General features: G+C 37.9%; 1 protein-coding gene across 4 annotated transcripts in view; it reads left to right on the top strand.

The window, feature by feature from the left end:
* The window catches only part of PIK3CB (phosphatidylinositol-4,5-bisphosphate 3-kinase catalytic subunit beta), a 184,630-nt gene that overhangs the window by 137,526 nt on the left and 26,836 nt on the right, over nucleotides 1-20,268 (top strand). For all 4 annotated transcript variants that reach the window (XM_087870221.1, XM_045791870.2, XM_045791871.2 and 1 more), the window contains 3 exons: nucleotides 2,920-3,041; nucleotides 5,655-5,798; nucleotides 7,025-7,124. In XM_087870221.1, the coding sequence (XP_087726347.1) occupies nucleotides 2,920-3,041; nucleotides 5,655-5,798; nucleotides 7,025-7,124 (366 nt within the window). The remainder of the gene's footprint in view (nucleotides 1-2,919; nucleotides 3,042-5,654; nucleotides 5,799-7,024; nucleotides 7,125-20,268) is intronic.

Raw genomic sequence — 20,268 nt, 5'->3', positions numbered from 1 at the left:
AGAGCCAGCGCTTAACTGACTGAGCCACCCCAGCACCCCTAATATTTGTTTATTTGAACCCTGGGGACAGAAATTTTTACATTTTGGAATTTAGCACACTTATCTCATTTCTAGGAGGTACCCTAAAGTGTTGTTTTCAGATACAACTTAACATCCTCCATTTTGATAGAAGAAAGCCAATCCTAATCCTCTTTTTTAGTAATCTAGAGAAAAAAAAAGTTGTTGGAATAAAAAGTAATGTGTTTTGCTTTCCCAGCTCTGTCCCATTGCCAGTTACAGTGAATGGGTACAAAAGAATGAATATAAACTGTATTTTTAATAAATTGACTACCTTAAGAAGTGAGAGCCAGAAGTCTGGTGTAAAGTTTGTATTCTGATTCTAGAGGCATAAACCATGGGTGAAAATTCTATAGAAGCCTTTCCCCTCCATCCCCCCACCCAAGGGAAGAAAAAAGAAGAGTAGCCCTCCGTTAATCCACAGGAAAATACTCTGTTGGCATAATGTGGAAGTGGTTTCAATAGTCTTTGCAGAAGGCACGTAGTTAATTAGCATTGCTTTCATTATTTATATGGCTGAGTCAGATTTCTCTTCCCTATTCGCTTCCATAGCTTCCCCCAAACTAAAGTAGTAAGTTTTGATATTTTATTTAGTTTTACATTTATTTAATTAATTCTTTAATAATTGTAAATAAACTTACCAAAGGTAACTTCTTTCCAATAGTAAGGCTGTTTTAAACTCACGGCATAGTTTAACCTTTAAACTATTGTTTCAGACCTTCAGGAAATGGTCCCCCTAATTCCTCTATCTGTAATGGGGATTTCTGGTCCATTAGGACCTTGGGCAAAGTGGGGAAGGAGTCCCATCAGTGATGAAAAGTGGTGTGAGGTGGGTGTTTCCTGTCTTTGAATCAGTATTTGTCAAACTTTTTTTCATTGTTACACTTGTTAGGAGCTCCCCTCCCCCCTTTTAAAGATTTTGTTTATTTATTTGAGAGAGAGAGAGCGCACTCTTGCGAGTGGCAGGGAGGGGCAGGAAGAGGAAGAAGCAGACTCTCCACTGAGCAGTGCGCCAGATATGATACGGGGTTGGCTTGCAGGACCCTGGGATCATGACCTGATCCACAGGCAAATGCTTAACCAACTGAGCCACCCAGTTGCCCCTGTTAGGAGCCTCTTTAGACATTTTTCCCCTAGTAGCCCCATCCCCATGATATTTTGATACCAGGGGTAAGTATGTATCTTTTTATGTACTATATGTATATATGTGCCATATACATAAAAAGAGCAAGTATAAAGCTTATTTTTTTATTTATGCAAGTTTAAGAATAATTAAATAAAAATACAAGATAAAAGTTAAGAAACTAACATTTTACTGTATTTTAATAACTTTTATGTAATTTATTATGTCAATTGTAATATCAGATTTCATAACTATGTTAGCCATTTATGTAAACATATAGTAGTAATAGCAATGTAATCAAATTTTTAGTTATTCAAAGGTGTTACTTTTTCTGCAAATGTAAAATAATAGAAAAATTAATTTCTTAAAAAGTATCTTTAGTGAGGTTAAATTTGCTTGATATGAGAAAAGACCTTTTAACTTAGCTTCTAGATGTTCATTCAAGTATTATTGACCTATTTTGGCACTTGACATAGTTAATGAGAGGGGTTGAATAATTGGTAGAATTAAAATAATAAAATATAAACTATTTTTATTTAGTTCTCAACACCCAGGTCTCACATAAAAGCTTAAATGACAAATGACAAGGCAGCTAGACAGCAGATATTCTTAGGCCACTTCTTGGCAATATGACTGTGAGTTTGGCAGTCTGTTGAGAGAAGTCCTCCAGTTACTGCTGTCTGTTTGCCATATTTTTGTAGCTCCATTCTTGCATATGTTTTGTGTATCTCCTTTGGATTCCAGGTGCTACTTATATGCTACTTATGTGATACCCAATATCACATAGATATTATGTGATAATACAGAATAAGATTCTGTCAGATAGGGTTGAACTTTGGAGGGCCACAAATCACAATTATCAAATTTTTTTCCTCTCTCTTCCATAACCACTTTTCTTCTCTTTAACCATCCCTGATAAGAATACATGCTATAAACATAATTAACCTTGAGGAGGAAGGGACTCTTGCCAGGAACAACCCTGAGGAGTCTCACAGTGCTCTGATGGGGGACAGTTAAGAGTTCTTTCTAGATTGGGCTCTCTGGAACTAGGGTTTCCAAAGATGTGGCCATGTCTACCCAAATCCACCCTCCACCTGCAAACGCAGCTCATCCCTGTGGAGGGATTCTTTTTTATTCTGTCTAGGTCATTTCTAAGTGGTATCTGTAAATAGGAGGCTGGCTCTTTTTACCTTGTGTATAGAAAATAAAGTATTTCTTTTTAGTCACTTATTATGATTTAAAGGGTTTAAACTTGTTATGGTCAATAAAAAAATTCTGTTAAGTGATAGATATTCTTAAAAATGTTAAGAATTAGAAGTAAGCTCCCTCAAAATAATTTTATGTTGAATTACTAATGAACTTTTTATATGTAAATTGCTTGTCATTAGCTTGAGCTTGTACTTAATATTTGTACTTTGAATTTTACCTTTAAGTAAAATTTCTCTCTCTTTCTTCCTTTGAAAAATTATTTAATGACTAATGATTGTAGAATCGTATTTTCAGTGTATCATTCTGTTCCCAGGTAAGTACTTCATAGCTTTTTAAACTTGTTTATTTATAGAATATTTCAACAAAGACAATCTTTATTAATCCATGTGAACAGGCATGGAGTTTTGAGTCCTCAATGATTGCAAGTATGCTTTTCCTTTCTTTTGACCCATCTCTGCTCCTGTGTGTCAAGGAAAAATAGATTATTTTTCTCCCCTATAATTTCTGAATCAGTTGTAATTTTTCGACAGCTTCAGGCACTACTTCAGATTTGGCCTAAACTGCCCCCCCGGGAGGCCTTAGAGCTTCTAGATTTCAACTATCCAGATCAGTACGTGCGAGAATATGCTGTGGGCTGCCTGCGACAGATGAGGTATTCTGCAGGTGGCTTTCTTGGGGGAAAGGAATAACTTGGGGGTAGGTAGAGAAGGTGATGTCTGCTTGAATGTCTCATAAGAAGGGAAAGAGCTAGGAATTATTTGGAGTTTAAAGCATTTTTCCTCTCTCCCTTCCATCTTTTCCCTTTCTTCCTCTCTCCTTCCTCTTTCATGTTTACTCTGTATTATAAAACAAAAACCAAAAATGCATTGGTTTCTACATTTCATTAGAATCACCCTTGGTTTCTACAATTCATTAGAATTCACAGGACTCCACATATACTCACACTTTATTATAGCAAAAGGAGACAGCATAGAATTGGCAGAAGAAAAAGATGCATGGAGCAAAGTCTGGAGGAAACCATGCAGGAGCCTCTAAGAGTTCTTTACTAGTGGAATCACAGTGAATATACTTAATTCCCCCAGCAATGAGTTGTGACAACATGTCTGAAACAATGTCTAGTAGGGAAGCTTCTTAGAGATGTGGCAGCCAGGATTTTTATTGGGGGCTAGTCATAGAAGTCCCCTTTGCCTAACACAAAAGCAAAATTCTAGACTCCCAGAAGGAAAATAGATATTGAGCATAAACCATAGTGTTTGTAAGAACAATTTAGGCAACACAAAGCCACTCTCACCTGTTAGGTTGTGGGAAGCCTTCTGGAATCTATGTTTCCAAGTGACAGCCAAAAGGGCCAGTGTTCTAAACAGGCTTTTTTTTTTTTTTTTTTAAAAAGGATAACATTCAGGCCTGCTGCTATGTTAACTCTTTTCTGTCCACCACTCAGAATTAAGAAACATTAATATTTTGTCATTTTTTAAAAATACTTTTAAGCAAATAACATCACAGCTAAAGGTGAAGTCCTCATAGTTTCTTTATCTAGTCCTGATTACTTTTATTTCCCAAAGACAACCATTATCATGAATTTGGCATGTATCCTTCTATACCACATTTTTCTGTTTATACTACATTTTTATAACTATAAAAATTGAGAGTAACATTATACATTTAAAAACTCACTAATATGTCTTACCATACGTATTACTTTAAATCTTGCTTTGAAAATTCAGCATAGGTTTTGGAGGTCATTCTTTCCCGTCGCATATAAATATTGTTTATTCCTTTCACTACTGTGAAATATTCTGTTGTGGGGATATATCTTATTTATTCCATTTCCCTATTGAGGAACATTTTTGTTTTCTCCAGACTTCCCTGTTAAAACAATGCTGCAGTGAGCACGCTTGTACATTTCCCTTTGGCCAGTACATGTGTGAAAATCTATGAGCTTCATTTGAAGAAATGTCATTGAGACAGTCTCAGACAATGGGCATTTATTCATTTCTAGTCTTAAAAATGAAGATAATACTGTGTGGTTATTTGAAAAAGAGAAGTTCTCAGAAAATTATGGATACTGTTACCCTTTTTCTTCTTTTTAAAAGTCATATATATTTCAAGTCATGTGATGTCCAAAAGATATTACACAAACTCTTCCATAGTTGTTATTTTAGGGGAGTGAAGTTCAAAGTGTAAGAGGAAGCCTCCTTCTGTTTCAATACTTCCTTTCTGTCTTTTACACCATTTATAGGTTTTTATAAAGGGCAAAGATTTTACAATAAACTTATGATTTTTGACTAGTTTTAAAAAATGAGGTTTCCAGTTGCTTCTTAGTTTCCCTAAGTTTGCATTGGAGACCCGAGGGGAAGGGGCTGCCTGGCCCCCTCTGGGCTGAACCAAGTGTTCTTCTTAATCCCAGGAGGAGATTGCTGTGATCTCCATGTTCCATTTGGTAATTCTTTTGCATTTTCCTGTGATAAATTTTCTGCTTATGAGGTTGTTTTTGTTTTTGTTTTTTAATGTAGTGCCCTGGGTTTCAGTCCCAGATCTGCATTAGATTACTTTCTTAACCATTTGTTGCCCAAGACTACAGTTAGCAAGTAGAGGACTTAGGATTCATATCTTACCTGACCACTGGAGTTGCGTCTGATGAGAGTGTGTTTACATGTCAATGGTTTGGAGATGGACACAAAATAGAGAACGACTAACTTTAATTAATTCAGCTCATTTAATTACATTATGTTGTATTAATTCAGTGAATCATTTCCCACTTACACATACACTCATTTCCTTATCCTTTAAACTAAAGTTAATATTTTAGTGTTCACTGACTAAAAAGGAATTACTTAACCCTAATGATAGGAAAGGAAAATAAATTGCTAAATTACTGATGGAATTTTTATTTTAAAAAACTGGTTGACTGAGTATTTCACTTTTCCAGCATGATCAGAAATCAGTATTAAAGTACCTGATTTTATTGCAGCTTTGGGCTGATTGTAAGCACAATCATTAATCGTATCAGCCCAGGTAATTTAATTAGAATGCACCATGTATCTGTTCTTTGCTCCTTTCCTTTTCACTCCCCCTCCTGCCTGCAGGAAATTCTGAGTGGTTCTTGTGTTATTTTAACAGTGGAATAGTGAATGTAAGCATGCAACAAGCCTGACCCCAAAGAACCATTGTGTTTCAGTAAGTTAGTATTAGATAGTTTGATAGGAAGGGATCTTTTTCTGGCACTGGTTGTTGAGTGACTTATTCTGTCTTTTGTTTCTTTTAGTGATGAAGAACTCTCTCAATATCTTTTACAACTGGTGCAAGTTTTAAAATATGAGCCTTTTCTTGATTGTGCCCTCTCTAGATTCCTATTAGAAAGAGCACTGGCTAATCGGAGGATAGGGCAATTTCTATTTTGGCACCTTAGGTAAGTCTTCTATATTTTTCAGTTTGAGTCCACCTTGTGCTTTTGTAAATATAAATCAGCATAATACAGGACATTTAGTATACTCGTCATCTGTTTCTGAGCCTTCTGTAACATTTACAGTCTTATTGGTGTCTTCTACTATTTCTTGATACTCCACTCTTAATTTTCAGGATTTGGCAAAGTAATCCAGATAAGTGTCCCACCAAGCCGCCTTGATTTTTAACTGAAACAAATAATTAATGTATTGCTATTTTCTAGTCATGTGTACTTATTGTGTACTTAAAATGTATTTGAGCTAAAACCAGACTTAACTGATTCCTTCCAAAAGGCTTTGGGTAATAATATCATCATTGCTACTAATAGGTAGAGGTTTTAAAGTTTTCCTGTAAGAACAGCAGCATTATTTCCAGCTTCTTTATTAGGTCATTTTCAGATATACATGAGTCTTATTTCACTGTTTATATAGGAGTAAAATCAAGAAGGATAACTAAAGGTTTTTTTGTCCTGGGAAAATAGTTGATTTCTCATTTCTGACTCTGTACTCAGACATTTTTGTCATTTTTCATTTGGACTTCAGAGTATTGAAACTAATGATTGTCAGAAAAATATGACTTTCCTCCATTTTTGCTAAAGTTCTTAAGGAAAATAAGCTCTATATTATTTTGATGTTAATTTGGGGGGTTACATTGCTGAATCTTGACTTCCTTATTATTCATAGAGGTGTTTCCTTTCTTATTTTTAACTTGTTGTCTTCTTGTGCAGTTCAATCTTCCTATTTTTAAGCCCCTCAGGGAATAACAAAACTTGGTGTTCCTTCCTTTTTTCAAACATGTACAGCATTCTTTAAGTGAGAAAAAATTGTATAGAAGCTAATTGAGGGATTAGTCAATTGTATGATGTGAGTCAGATCTTTGTGTTTCACTGTGTTGTCATTTAATTGGCGATATTACCATTTCAACTACAAAAAGTAAGTAAGGTGAGATGTGAAAATGTTGGATTTTTTTGAATAAAAAGAATTACAAAATCACACGTTTTTGAACTGTGATGTTTAAAGAGTTGGGAAGTTGACCATCCCACTAATAATTGTGAATATGATGATGTGTTCTTCTGTTTTTTCATTGGCATCAGAAGTTTATTTCATAATAGAATATGAAGTCAGTATTTTTATTTGGTCATCTGAAGTGTTTTATAAGCAACCCGTCTTAATATTAATAACTTATTTGTAGGTCAGAAGTGCATATTCCTGCTGTCTCAGTACAGTTTGGTGTCATCCTTGAAGCATACTGCCGGGGAAGCGTAGGGCACATGAAAGTGCTTTCTAAGCAGGTATCAAGTTTTTTTTTTTTTTTTTATCTTCATGTTCAATTTGCCACATGGTATTTGATAAATTGTATCATATGCTACTTCTTACATTATTTCATAGAGGTTTCAGTAACTAAACCTAATTAATACATTTTTAAATTATAATTTCAGTCAAGAAATGAAGTGTCAACAAACTTAGCAGAACATTAATTGAGTGCCCCCCCAAAATTACGGATTCCTCATAGTATCTATATTAATAACATGCCTTACAGTTAAATAGGAAATGCCTATTTAGACATGCTTAACAGTGTGTTTGATGGTGATGCTGACAAAGATCATGAAATCTTTAGACCCTGTTTTTTCATATCCCTGAGTTGCTCTTTGCAGTTAGTATAGTATTTATGTCTCATATATTCTGCTATGTTTTAGTTTGAGATATTTTGACACCTAAGTCCATAGTCGTTATAGGATCTAGAATTCAGGATCCTCAAGTTGTTTTTTCAAACCATATATATATGGTTCAAACATATATATATATGGGCCTGCAGTCCCTTAACTTCTTTCCAGGCCTTCATTTTCTAATCATTGCAGGTGATGAGATATTAGTGATATTGGTAGGTCAGTTATTAAATGCTTATGTGCCAGAAACCATACTAAGCATCTTAAGTATATTATTTTACTCTCTTAATGTGCCACAGTAGTTGCCAATACTGTTTGGATTTGACGAGGGGGAAAACAGAGGCTCCAAGAGATTAAGTAGCTTGCCTAAAAACCACAACTATTAAGTGATGGGAATAAGTTTTAAAGTTAAATCTGTCCAGCTATAAAACTAACTTTTTTTTTAAATCATATTGGGAGTTTTCACACTTTTAGCACCACAACTCTCTTTGTAAATCAAAACTTAAACATAGATCCAAGATATAAAACAGACAACAGTGTCATTTTATCTAGTATAAATGTGTTTTGAAGCTAAAATAAAATAAAGCCTTTAAACAGTACCATGAAACTGTTTCACTGAATACAGAATTTCAAAATCCAGGACTATTATTGACAGTTGTAGTCTGAGTATCCATTTATTTCTTTTGTTTTGGAGATAATCCTGGTTTATACAGCTAAGTAATTGCAAATAGTAATGGTTTTTTAATAGCTTGCTTGCAAGTGAGAAGCATAACTGTGGCCCAGGCTTGATTTGCTGGCAGGTCGTTGGTCCCCTGAAGGTTGTGATGAGAGCATTTCTGCCATCAAAATAAAACAGCCCTTTATTCTAGCTTCTTCATGCCAGGATCCTTCATTGACAGGTAGCAACAATATGCTCTTCTTTAGCAATGATTTTTCTTGAATTGAGTATCCTCTTAATAAAAGAAGGTTTTCTTAATGGTTTAATATACATGAACTTAGAACTTATTATGTGCCAGGGTTTGTGTTAGGTGCTGGTAATGTGAAGTGAATATAGTTATGTTATTGTTATCAAGAAGTTTATATTCCATAGAGAAGATGTACAAATCAGTGATTAAGTGTTATGTTAGAAGTGTTGTTATGGGAATATTATGGAAGCACAAAAGAGAGACATGTAACCAAACTTAAGACATTAGGGAAGAGTTCACAATGTAGGAGACACTTGTAGGTTTTGATGGTGTAGTTGGTGTCAGTTCCATGAAGAGTGAGTTAGTGTTTTACAGAGAAACAACCAATAAGGGGTGTGTATGTTTGTGTATGTGTATTGTTGGCCCTTGAACAACATGAATTTGAATAACACGAGTCCACTTATACACTCGTTTTTCTGGTTTAGTACAGTACTGTAAATGAATTTTCTCTTCCTATGATTTTCCAGTCCAGTGGAATCATTGCCATGTCTCCCACTGGAGTCATTCTTCCCTCTGTAACTAAGACCTCTGTGCCCATAAAGCATAAGGTGCAGGAAAAGGAAGCAAAAATTTTCCTAGTGGGTAATCAGGGGTAATAGTGAGTGGTACCACTTCCATTTTTAAACCTTGATTTCTGGACTCTTGAGTCCTAGCTGTGGGAGAAACAGTGTCATATAGTGGATCTGACTCAGAGCATATACGGCTTTCTGGAGAACTTTGCCCAAGTCCTGCAAGGTATTGCCACCTAGCTGGTACTGTAACTTAGTCTTCAAAAGGCCATTCCACTCTTCTGTCAAGCCAGCTACTTCAGGTTAGTGGGGAACATAGTAAGACTAGTGAATACCATGAGCGTGAGCCCACTGTATGCTTTGTTTGCTGTGAAATGAGTTTCTTGATCAGAAGCAATGCTGTATGGAATACAACAATGGTAGATAAGGTGTCCTGTGACTCCATAGATGGTAGTTTGGCAGAAACATTGCATGCAGGGAAGGTAAATCCGTATCAAGAGTTAAGTGTCTATTCCAGTAAGAACAAAATATTGCCCCTTCCTTAGTAGAAGCAATCTAGTGTAATCAATCTGTCACCAGATAGCTGGCTGACCATCCTGAGTAAATGGTGCTGTATCAGGCTTTCGGTGTTGGTCTCTGCTGCTGGCACAGCAGTCAGTCAGTGGTGGTCATAGCCAGGTAGGCTTTAGTGAGTGGAGGTCCATATTGCTGAGCACATGTATAACCTCCATCTCTGTCACCTTGGCCACTTTGTTCATTAACCCATTGGGTGATGACAAGGGTGATTCGGAAAAGAGGCTGACTGGTATCCACAAAATGGGTCATCCTATGCACTTGATTATAAAAATCCTCTTCCAAAGATATCCTATGGTGAACATCCAAGGAGACGCATACCCCCCTTTTTTTTTTTTGCCTATTCAGAGAGGTTTAACACATATCTCTTCCCCAAATATCCTTGTCACTAATTTTCTAGTCATGTTCCTTCTAAGTTCCTGGCCATCAGCCAAGTTTTGGTCACAGCTCGTGAATTGTTATATAATTGTATGTATGGCCATTTCTCCTTCCAAGCAAAGCAAAGAGTGAATTGCATTTTCCAGAGTTCTGCCCACAGGGAGGATTTCACCTCAGCACAGTCCTTCAGAAATGTTTCAGAAAGGGGCTGTAATACCACAGTTGTCAACTTTCATATGGTGCCTACATACAGTGTAGAATCATCTGTAAAGCATGCTTGAGTCTTCTCTGCCTTTGTTAACTGATTGAAGGGAACTCTTTGTGAGGCCATAGGTGCAGGCTGGGAAAGAGAAGGTAGTGTAGCAAGAGGGGGAAACCATGGACATTTGAATCACTTCTTCGTGTAACTCATTGTGCCTTCAGGACCTACTCTGGCCTAGTCTCATATATACCACTTTCATTTGGTGATGGAGTACTATTTTGCTCACCCATCTTTATGGCTTGGTGGGTCAGATAACACCCAGTTCAATGGGCAGCTCGGGTCACATGCTTGCTTGGTGGCCAGTGGTTAAGCATTCAGTATGAAATCCTAGTAGCAAGCTAAGAGCTGGTTCTCTAAAGGAGGGTGTTTATCTACAGATGGCCGGTGTTTTTTCCAAAATCCTGAGGACCCATGCTATGGGTTACCTATAGGGGCCTGCCGAAGGCTCCAAACAGCATCTCTGTCTGCCACTGACAGTTCAAGCACCATTAGATCTGTTGGATCATAGGACCAAGTAGCACAGCAGCAGGCACAGCAGTCTGAACTTAATGCAGAACCTTCTCTTGTTTGGGATCTCATTCAAAACTATCATCCTTTTAGGTCACTTAGTAAATAGACTGCAGTACATTACTCACATGAGGAATATGTTGCCTTTACAATGCAAAGAGGCCCACTAGCTGTTGTGCCTCATTTTTGGTTGTAGGAGGGGCCAGAGCAACAAATTTTTCTTTACCGTAGAAGGGGTATCTTGATACGCCCCATACAAATTGAGCCCTACAGTTTTCATTGAGATAATAGGCCCCAAATTTTCGTTGGAATATTTCCTACCTTCTCATTTGCTGTTTCTTACTCACGAGGTTGGATCAGTCTAATGTTATAAAGGTGTCAGAGTGGTATCTTGTTGAGGGTAGAGGCAATGAAGATCTCTGTAAATTAAATTATGACATAGAGCTGGAGAGTTGATATATACCCCTGAGAAAGGACAGTGAAAATGTATTTTTGGCTTTGCCAGCTTAAGCAAACTTCTTGTGATACTTTATTGACAGGTATGGAGGAAAAAGCGTTTGTTAGCTCAGTAGTTGTATACCAAGTACCAGGGATGTGTTACTTTGTTCAACAATGAAACCATATTTGGTATACCACCTAATTAATGTTAGGATGATCCACTGTAATTCTCTTAAGATCTGTGTTTTCTCTGCATAGGCCAGATAGGCAAGATGAATAGGGTTGTGATGGGAATTACTACCCCTGCATCTTTTAAGTCCTTGATGATGGCACTAATCTGTGTAGTCACTGCAGGAACGGGTATTGCTTTTGGTTTATTGTTTTCTTAGGTAGAGGTTGTTGTAATAACTACTGCTTGACCTTCCCCCAAAAATAGCCCTCACTCCATAGGTCAGGAACCAATATGGGAATTCTGCCAACCGCTGAGTATATCCATTCCAATTATGCATTCCAGAATTGGAGAAATAACCAGAGGATGGGTTTGGGGTGTGGGACCCATTGGGCCCACTGTGAAACGTATCTGTGCTAATTGTTAACTTGACTTCCATAAGCACCTACTCTGGTGGACCTCAGTGACATTTTGGGTCTCCTAGAATTAGTGTTACTTCAAAGCCAGTGTCTAGAAGTTTGAAAAGGTCTGGTTATTTCCTTTCCCCCAATATGCAGTTACCATGGTAAAAAACCATAGGCTCCTTTGAAGTCAGGGAAAAATCAGTTTCAGTCTTGGCACTGATGAAAGCATTGGGGGGAATTATCAACTTTACTGTGTCTTGGTCTGTGGGTGCATGTTAGAGAAATGAGGCCTGAAGGTTTTACTATAGGTGTTGATTATTGTCTGGGTGTAAACATCAGAATATTAGTTGTATGTGACTAGGAAGTTATTAGCAAGGTAGTTACATCCAGCTGATATAATCCGAATCTGTGTATTCAATCCACTTAGACGACTATCTTGTAGAATTAAAAAACCTCTCTCAGATTTTGCTTCTTGGTACATTGTTTTTTCCTCATGGCAGACTCCCCTACTTTGCTATATTTTCCAGTCTCCTGATCTCATTTGAAGGACATTTGTTTCCTCACTCTTAACCTGCTCATTCTTACACCTCTCTGGTGTCTACCCTATTTTATATAAGATCGTTGTGGTAATTCCCAGTTTCATTATACTTTCCTAACTCATTTGCATTGCCAGAGAAGCTCCCATAGCTTTTCATAGATGATTTACATTATATATGTGTAATATGTTACTATATTATGATTATATTATGGTTTTTCATTCATGTTAAAACATCTTTTATCTGGTTCTTTTGGAAAGCCCATTAATAGTGGTAGTAATAGCTAACATTTACTCACCCTTTATTATGAGCCATTTATTCTTCACAACTCTATGGAATGGATACTATTAGCCCCCTTAATTTTATAGTCCTCAAATAATATCTCATACCTATCAATGTCTCTTTTGTGTTCATGGCTGCTGCCCTCATCCAATCCATTATCTTCTCTCACCTGGATGTCTTCATTAACTTCTTAAATTGTGCCTTTTGTTTCCATTGTTGCACACACATCTCCTGTTCTGGCAGCAGATAAAGTGACCTTTTTAAAATGTAGATGTATTATGTCATTTCCATTTTTAAAATCCCTGAAGTAATATTCATTGCATTGAGATTAAAATCAATTTTTTTAAACCATCTAATTGGCTTTATTAATTGATTCATGAATTGGGCGGTGTCCTATCTAGCTAATCTAGTAGAGGGGACTTTGAGTTGCAAAATACAAGGATTTTATAGGCAGAAAGAGGGCGGGGCAATTAGCAAAAGAAAAGAAATGATTGTTTTAGGCCAGTTACCTTCCCTTAGGGGGAGGGGCAGAGGGTCTTATTAGGTAGATTTCCTCATTTTTGGGGGAGGGTTGAGAGGGCCCCTGTGACAGGTTATCTTATTGGTACTGACTAGAAAATTCCTGATTGACTGTTAAGACTACACTTGGCTGGGGGGGGGCAGAGCGGGGGGGGGGGGGGACGGGACATCTGGGTGGCTCAGTCACTTAAGCATCGACTCATGATCTCAGGGTCATGAGATGGAGCCCCACGTTGGGCTCTGAGCTCAGCGTGGAGGCTGCTTGGGATTCTCTCTCTCCCTCTGCCTCTGCTCCTCTTCCCACTCATGCTCTTTCTCTCTCTCTCTCGCAAAATAAATAAATAAAATCTTAAAAAAAAGAAAAGGGTTCACCTGGGTGGCACAGTCAGTTCACTGTCCGACTTTTGGTTTGGGCTCAGGTCATGGTCTCAGGGTTGTGAGATTGAGCCCTGATTAGGCTCTGTGCTTACCGTAGAATCTGCTTGAGTTTCTCTCTCCCTCTCCCTCTCCCCTCTCTTGCTATCTCTCAAATAAATAAATAAACCTTTTTTAAAAAGGTGGGGGAAGGTTGAAGTTGTAGTTAGGTTAGGTATTAAGCCTCAGTCTGGTGATTTGACCTAGTATTTGGGGCCTTTCATTTTCTTTTAACATTTCCCTTTTGATCAGGCTCTCAGCTTAATGGACAGATGTGATCAAAATTTAAGGCATTAGTGCACTATCAGATACTGTTTCGAAGTTCTCAAAGTTTTTGTTGTTCCTTTTGTGTGGTATCCATTATCCATAGGTTAGGATGTTTTTGCTTAATCCCTGTGGTATTCATAGGTTATGGAAGTCAGCCATTCTCTTTGTTCCTTTTTTTGACGTTCCAGTCCTAAGGAGTTCATTTACTTAATGGTTAGTGGCTTAACATGCATTTAAAACTTGTGAGAGGATACAATGTACCAGAGAGATTGTTATGGTAACTATAAGCAGGATAATTCCCAGTGTTTGGAGTGCATTTTGGAGCCATGGTCCCCAAGACCCAAACCAGTCAAAGAAAGACCCTGTTGAAGGAGTCACCCTTTTAAGCCAAGCAGCTTGCTCTGTGATCTTACATAACTGAGTTTCAGCTTCCTGAGAAATGTTAATCCAGATACAGCAGGTTGTGTTGGCTACAGCAGAGATTCTTCCTTGCTCGGCTAAAAGATAATCGAGGGCTGTCCTACTATCAAGAAAGCTTTAGCTAAAGAGTCCAAGGATGGTTGTTGGGCCTCTTGCTTTAGCAGCAGATTCTGCAGTAATTTCAAGAATTGAGGAGAATTTCCTGATCACAGGCTCATTTACATTTATCTCTAACCACGGAAGTAGGGACCTGCCAAGAGGAGTGAATTCCTGAAACGTGAAAGCCTCCCGACAGGTCCTTTCTAACTCAACAACGTAACTTCAAGGGAGTCGCCCAGTGAGATGTCTTACTTTGCTTGTGAAAAGTTAGGGGCTCAGTTAGGTTTTTCTCCTAGCCAGAACTAAAAGGTTGTTTTAAAATCCAGAGGTTACCTCCCTTAAGCAGTGGCCTGGGGAGAAAGAGATGAGGGCATTATCTTCCCAGGCTAATGCCAGAGTAAAAGAAAGGAGAAAGGGTTTCATGTTTAGTTAAGGTTCAATGATCTATCGCCTTGGGCAGAAGCAGTCTGCCTTGACGTCAGCTACATGTCTTCCTCATCAATTTGACTTAGAGGTCGCCAGCATCTGTACAGGACCAGGTTGGAGATGGAACCTTCATTAGCTGTGAGATGTATAGCCAAGGCTTAATACCTTTTAGCTTTGCAGCAGTGTAGTGGTCAAGAGCAGTTGTTACGGTCCCTTCCAATGGGGTTCAACAGCTATCTTTGTCTGATGACATTTCCAGAATAACCAGTTACCAAGCTCTAGACTGTGACCAACAGGAACCTTTGAATTGAGATCCAAGAAGGCTTCTTTAACCTGTTGATGATAGGCTTGAGCATAAGATATTCAAGATTTACAGTAGCTCGGCTTAATAGCATGAGGTCAGCATAAGGCTGTATACTAATAGACATTGGTCTGCTGGTGACTGTCACATGTGGAGTAAGTTTGTTTCCTAAAGGGGTAACTACTAATAGTCAGCAAGACCAAAGATAGTACCTTAGGCCAGGAAAGTCCAGTAGTTTAGGCAAGTTTAGAAGTTTTAAGTTTGAGAATACCATTAGTTCTCTCAGCTTTGCCTGATTATTGAAGGTGATAGGGACAGTGTTAATTCTAAGAAGTTTGCCAGGTTTTCATTAAGCCTCATGTGATTTGTCCAGTGAAGTGGGGGCCTCCATCACTGGAGATTGTGGAAGGTATACCACAAGTGGGAAATACATTTTCTGACAGTTTCTTTGCCACTGTGAGGGCATCAGCGTTGGAGCTTGGGAATGCTTCAGCCCCTCTGGAAAACACACATACAATAATGACATATTGGTAATCCATACTAATTGGCAATTGAATGAAGTCATCTGCAGATATTCAAAAGGTCCAGAAGGCAGCGGTCTGAGATCTCTTGGGACAAAAATAGTTATTCTCAGATTATGGACCTGACAAGTCATACATTGCTGGTAGACTGTGTTTGTAGTTTAATAAAAGTCCCCTTACCAATCTCTCTTCATAATTTGTGTCATCTTAAATGCATTATGCTGGGTGAAGGAATGCAAAAACTAAAAAATGGAGTTTGCCAGAGAGTCAGCAAGAACCAAGCAGCCATCTTGGGTTTCCCATAGCCTCAAACTGTTTAACTTACTGCTATTGCTTACCCATGTTAATTTCTCTAATTCAGGAGCAGACTGTTGCTATCTTACAAGTCCATCAGGATGGCAAAAGTCTGGCAGTGAGGGGCAGGTTTTGCAGAAGTAGGGAATGGATTTCTTCCACATGTACCACCATCTTTAGAGATTGTGTTGCTATTGCCTTCGCATGAAAGTCAGCTGGGGCATTTTTCTGGTAACTCAGGTTTAATCCTTCTAGTGTGAGCCTCAGTTTTAATGACAGAAATTTCAGAAGGGAAGGCAATAACAGTAAGAAGATGGTTTGCCATTTTTGATTGGGGTCCCAGAGGATGCCATAAACATTTGAAGATAATCAGAATTACAAGTGATAATACTATACGAGGACATACCAGATTTCTAGGAATTTCATATAATTTTTAGAACGCAAATACTTTGTAAAGAAGGCTTACTATTACTTCTTGTTTGACAGTATTTCCTTCGTAATTTAACATATCAAATAAATCCAGTTAGTTTAACAGATCCCTTGAAATGTTCCAGGAGGTCTTTGGAAAAGTCCCAAAATTTATTCCACATCAAAAAGAACATTTATAATTTGATTTTGAGAAATTCGTAAAGGGGGGGTGGAGTTTATTTATTATTCAACAGAGATAGAGACAGCCAGCGAGAGAGGGAACACAAGCAGGGGGAGTGGGAGAGGAAGAAGCAGGCTCCCAGCGGAGGAGCCTGATGTGGGGCTCGATCCCATAACGCCGGGATCACGCCCTGAGCCGAAGGCAGACGCTTAACCACTGTGCCACCCAGGCGCCCCCAAGGGGGAGTGGAGTTTTAAAGCCCTTGAGTAAATAGGATCACAGATCATTATGAAACTTAATTATCTATTAGCAAACTAGCAAAACTTAGCTCTTTTAATATTGAGAAGACTCAGTTTTCTTAAGTAATCAACAACCTGATAAAGACAGCAACCACAGGAAATTATTTTGATAAAACACAGTATCTTTGTTTTCTAGGCAGATCACTTAAAGGTAAAGAAACTTCCACAATCTGTTATCAAAAGTAGACAAAGTTAAAACAAACCAAAACAAAACACAAAAACAGAGAAAACCAAATTCTGACTTTACATGAGCTTACTTTTGATATTAAAACTTACTCATTGCAGTCTTAGTCCTGACCACACACAAAATTCCTTTCCAAAGATTTCTTTTTCACAAACTTCCTACAACTTTTTTGCCCCCTCAAAAGGATATCTTCATTTCTGATACCTTCTTTTACCAAAAACACACATTTTGCTTTCTTAGCATATGGAGATGTTTCCTTTATTTCTGCTGGCTTTAATTGCATATATTAACTTAACCTTTAGAAACCTTAGTTCCTGGTAAAAACCTAGAAGGAGTTACGAACTGTTAATACCAGCATTCTTTAGATTTGCAAGTTGATGAGTACATTTCATAATTTCTAGAAGCATATACCTTTTTCAGTTTTCCAGTGCACTAACACATCCTAATATCTTTTAGTTTCTCTGTAATAAGAACCCAAAAGTAGATAAACTTATGTTCAGTAATTAATGTTTATTTTAACTTAGCAAAACTTCAAAGTTTCACATTACCAGAGATTTGGGAAGCTATTTTTAAGTACATATACAATAAAATATAATTGTTGCTAAAAAACTTTATTAACTGTTATTCCACTTAATCTGCTTAATGATTTGTTCTCAACAATTATTTTACCCATGAAAACTTCATGAGACATTAGAATCAGCCATCATTCTAAGTTATTTTTCTGCTGACAAATTAGAACAGAAATACAAAGTTGTTTATCTACCTTATAGTCAGTGTTGATAAGCCTAAAGACGTGCCTGTTCCCACTCAACCAACAAACTTAAACTTGCTTTAATTTACCAAAAATTATTCCAGAGTATGTGAACTTGAAAAACTTTTGGGATAGTTTCTGTTACATTTCTGAGAATTTTGTGAAGTCTAAATTTATGTAAGTGCTTGTTTTTTTTAAGCCATATAAACAGAGCTCTTCTACAAGTTAATTTTGGCAGTCCCATCTGGAGGTAGAAGATACCACACATTTAAAACACATGTGTGAACACACATACCAACACAAATGGAAGCAAACAGAGACCTTATAGCTTTAAATTACTACCATGAATTAGGTATAATAATACAAAACTCACTGCCTATGAAAAATAGTTGGCTCTAAATTGTTTTTCTGATAGATGGAATAAGTTCAGATTAGGGGCCTAAACCTTTTTCTAATACTTGTGGAGAAGAGTTTTAAGAACTATATTTGTTCTTAACAAGTCAAGTTCTAAATGACCTTTTTTCCCCCTTTTGATAAGAATTACCTCCCTGAAGTGTACTTGTCAAAGAGATGGTCTAGATACAACTTATGGAGAGGACTCTGGTAGGACATGTATTATCACAAAGGCACAGGGGAAAAAAATGCAAGCTCTTCCTATAACTTTGTTCTTTTAAAACCAGAATTTATAATACTTACAAGCCTATTGAGATAAATAGGGGAGGTTTTGGGTTTGGTAAAAAGTATTGATGGATTTTGAGTTGTTTTTCAGCCACATCTCTGGTCCTGTAAAGACTAGATTTGTAAAACAAAGACAACTGTTTTCATTTCCTCAAAGACTTGGGTTGCTGCCTAAGTGATACCAAACGGCTAACACCTATGCACCTATGTTAGAGTGTTTTTCTTTCTCGCTGGGTAAGCGTAGGGGAGAAGGCCTAAAAAAATTTCTATTGGGCTCTGAATAATATCTTCCAATTTGGCCATATTTCTCATCATAAAGTTATTAAGTCCTTTCAGATACCTTGTCAGATTGCAACCGTGACAGTCAACTCTTTCTGGCAGTATTAAACAATCCCATGGACCTAAGAGGCATCTTCAAAGTATATGCAAAAGATGTTATCCTCACAAAATGTCGAGTTGGGCTCCAGAGGTAATCTGCTTATAGAAATTTTCAGAATCCTCTCCCTGGATTTAAGAAATTCTTTGACTGTCGCCCTTAGTGTTCTGCCTTTGAGCAAGATTCGTGAAACTTAAGAGAAGAAAGTGGCCCATAGCCTCAGGTGGTTTTATTTTATAAGCTAACTGTTTAATAGTCTCTTTAGAGTAGAAAGGCAGTTCATACCGATGGTTATTAGAATGGATACTCAAAGGATAGAGGGGAGCAGTAAAATTATGTCAGTCTTAGGCCTCAGTCTGTTACAGTCTTTTGTTTTAAATACCCTTTTTCTTTAATTTTTCATTAGCCTTTTGCAGTGAATCTTCAATGAAACTATTTTGGAATTTTGAAACCTTTTAGAGACTGCTTCATACTAATAGGTGCATATCCATTCTGTTTAATTTGGGAACACTCGCTTTCAAGTGCATTTCTTTTTCTTTTCTTTTTTTAAAAAGATTTTATTTATTTATTTGACAGAGAGCCAGCGAGAAAGGGAACACAGGCAGGGGGAGTGGGAGAGGAAGAAGCAGGCTCCCAGCAGAGGAGCCTGATGTGGGGCTCGATCCCAGGACTCTGGGATCACGCCCTGAGCCTAAGACAGACGCTTAACGACTGAGCCACCCAGGCGCCCCTCAAATGCATTTCTTAAATGTTTTATCTAATTAGAAATTTCCACATAATGGCCATTATATTTCTAGGTTTTCTTCTATAAGATTTTGCCATTTTACTAGCTATCTGAAATTTCTAGGACAACAGTGTGTTGTCTCTCTGGATCAGATGGGGACCCCCAAACATGGGGTGATGGTGGCTTAGAAGCTGGTGGCACAGGCGGTGAAAGGATTTACGCAAGGCAGAACAAAGGAGATAGAAGTTTATTGAATACACTGCAAGAGAGCGGTGGACAGGACAGCAAAGGAGAAGACTGTCTGCAGTGAGGCAGTGGGTGGGGGCTGTTTTTAAAGGGGGGAAGGTGAAGAGGTATGGGGACCTATGGAATTACCCCTTACCCCTTTTTTTGGTAACACTGCCTGGTTGTAAATAGCCCATTGGTCAGTTAGGGCTTATGGATATTTCGAAGTGGGTCACCTGGTGGTCCTGTGTGTATTCAGCCAGGTGCCCACTGTGGGCCCTTTTGCCTTGTTCTACATTCCATTTCTCAAACCTGTTATCTAAAGTGGCCTCTACATGTAATTCTTAGAGATAAAATAAGCAGTTGTGCTAGAAGTTGGTGTGCTCAACTCTTCAGTTTTAAAGGATCCTATTTGTTTTATCTAGACCTTTGGATTTCTTGGAGCCAAACTAATAACTAAGAGGGATGTGTGGTGAGGTTGGGAATTGTGGGGTGTTTTACAGTGTACCTTGTTGCACAGAAATTTTCTTACTGTTGGCAGGTAACCTAGTGTCAGTCTAACCTGTTCCATGACCAACTTACCCTCTTACAGGAGTCTTCTTAGTAGCAGATGCTCTAATAGCCTTTGACTGCTTGACCCGTTTTTTGCAGCTTTTTGA

Source organism: Ursus americanus, chromosome 20, assembly GCF_024610735.1.
Source record: "Ursus americanus isolate L20-20 chromosome 20, mUrsAme1.1.p, whole genome shotgun sequence".
Taxonomy (NCBI): Eukaryota; Metazoa; Chordata; class Mammalia; order Carnivora; family Ursidae; genus Ursus; species Ursus americanus.
The sequence above is the reverse complement of the archived record's forward strand: the minus strand, read 5'-3'. Positions and strand labels throughout refer to the sequence as shown.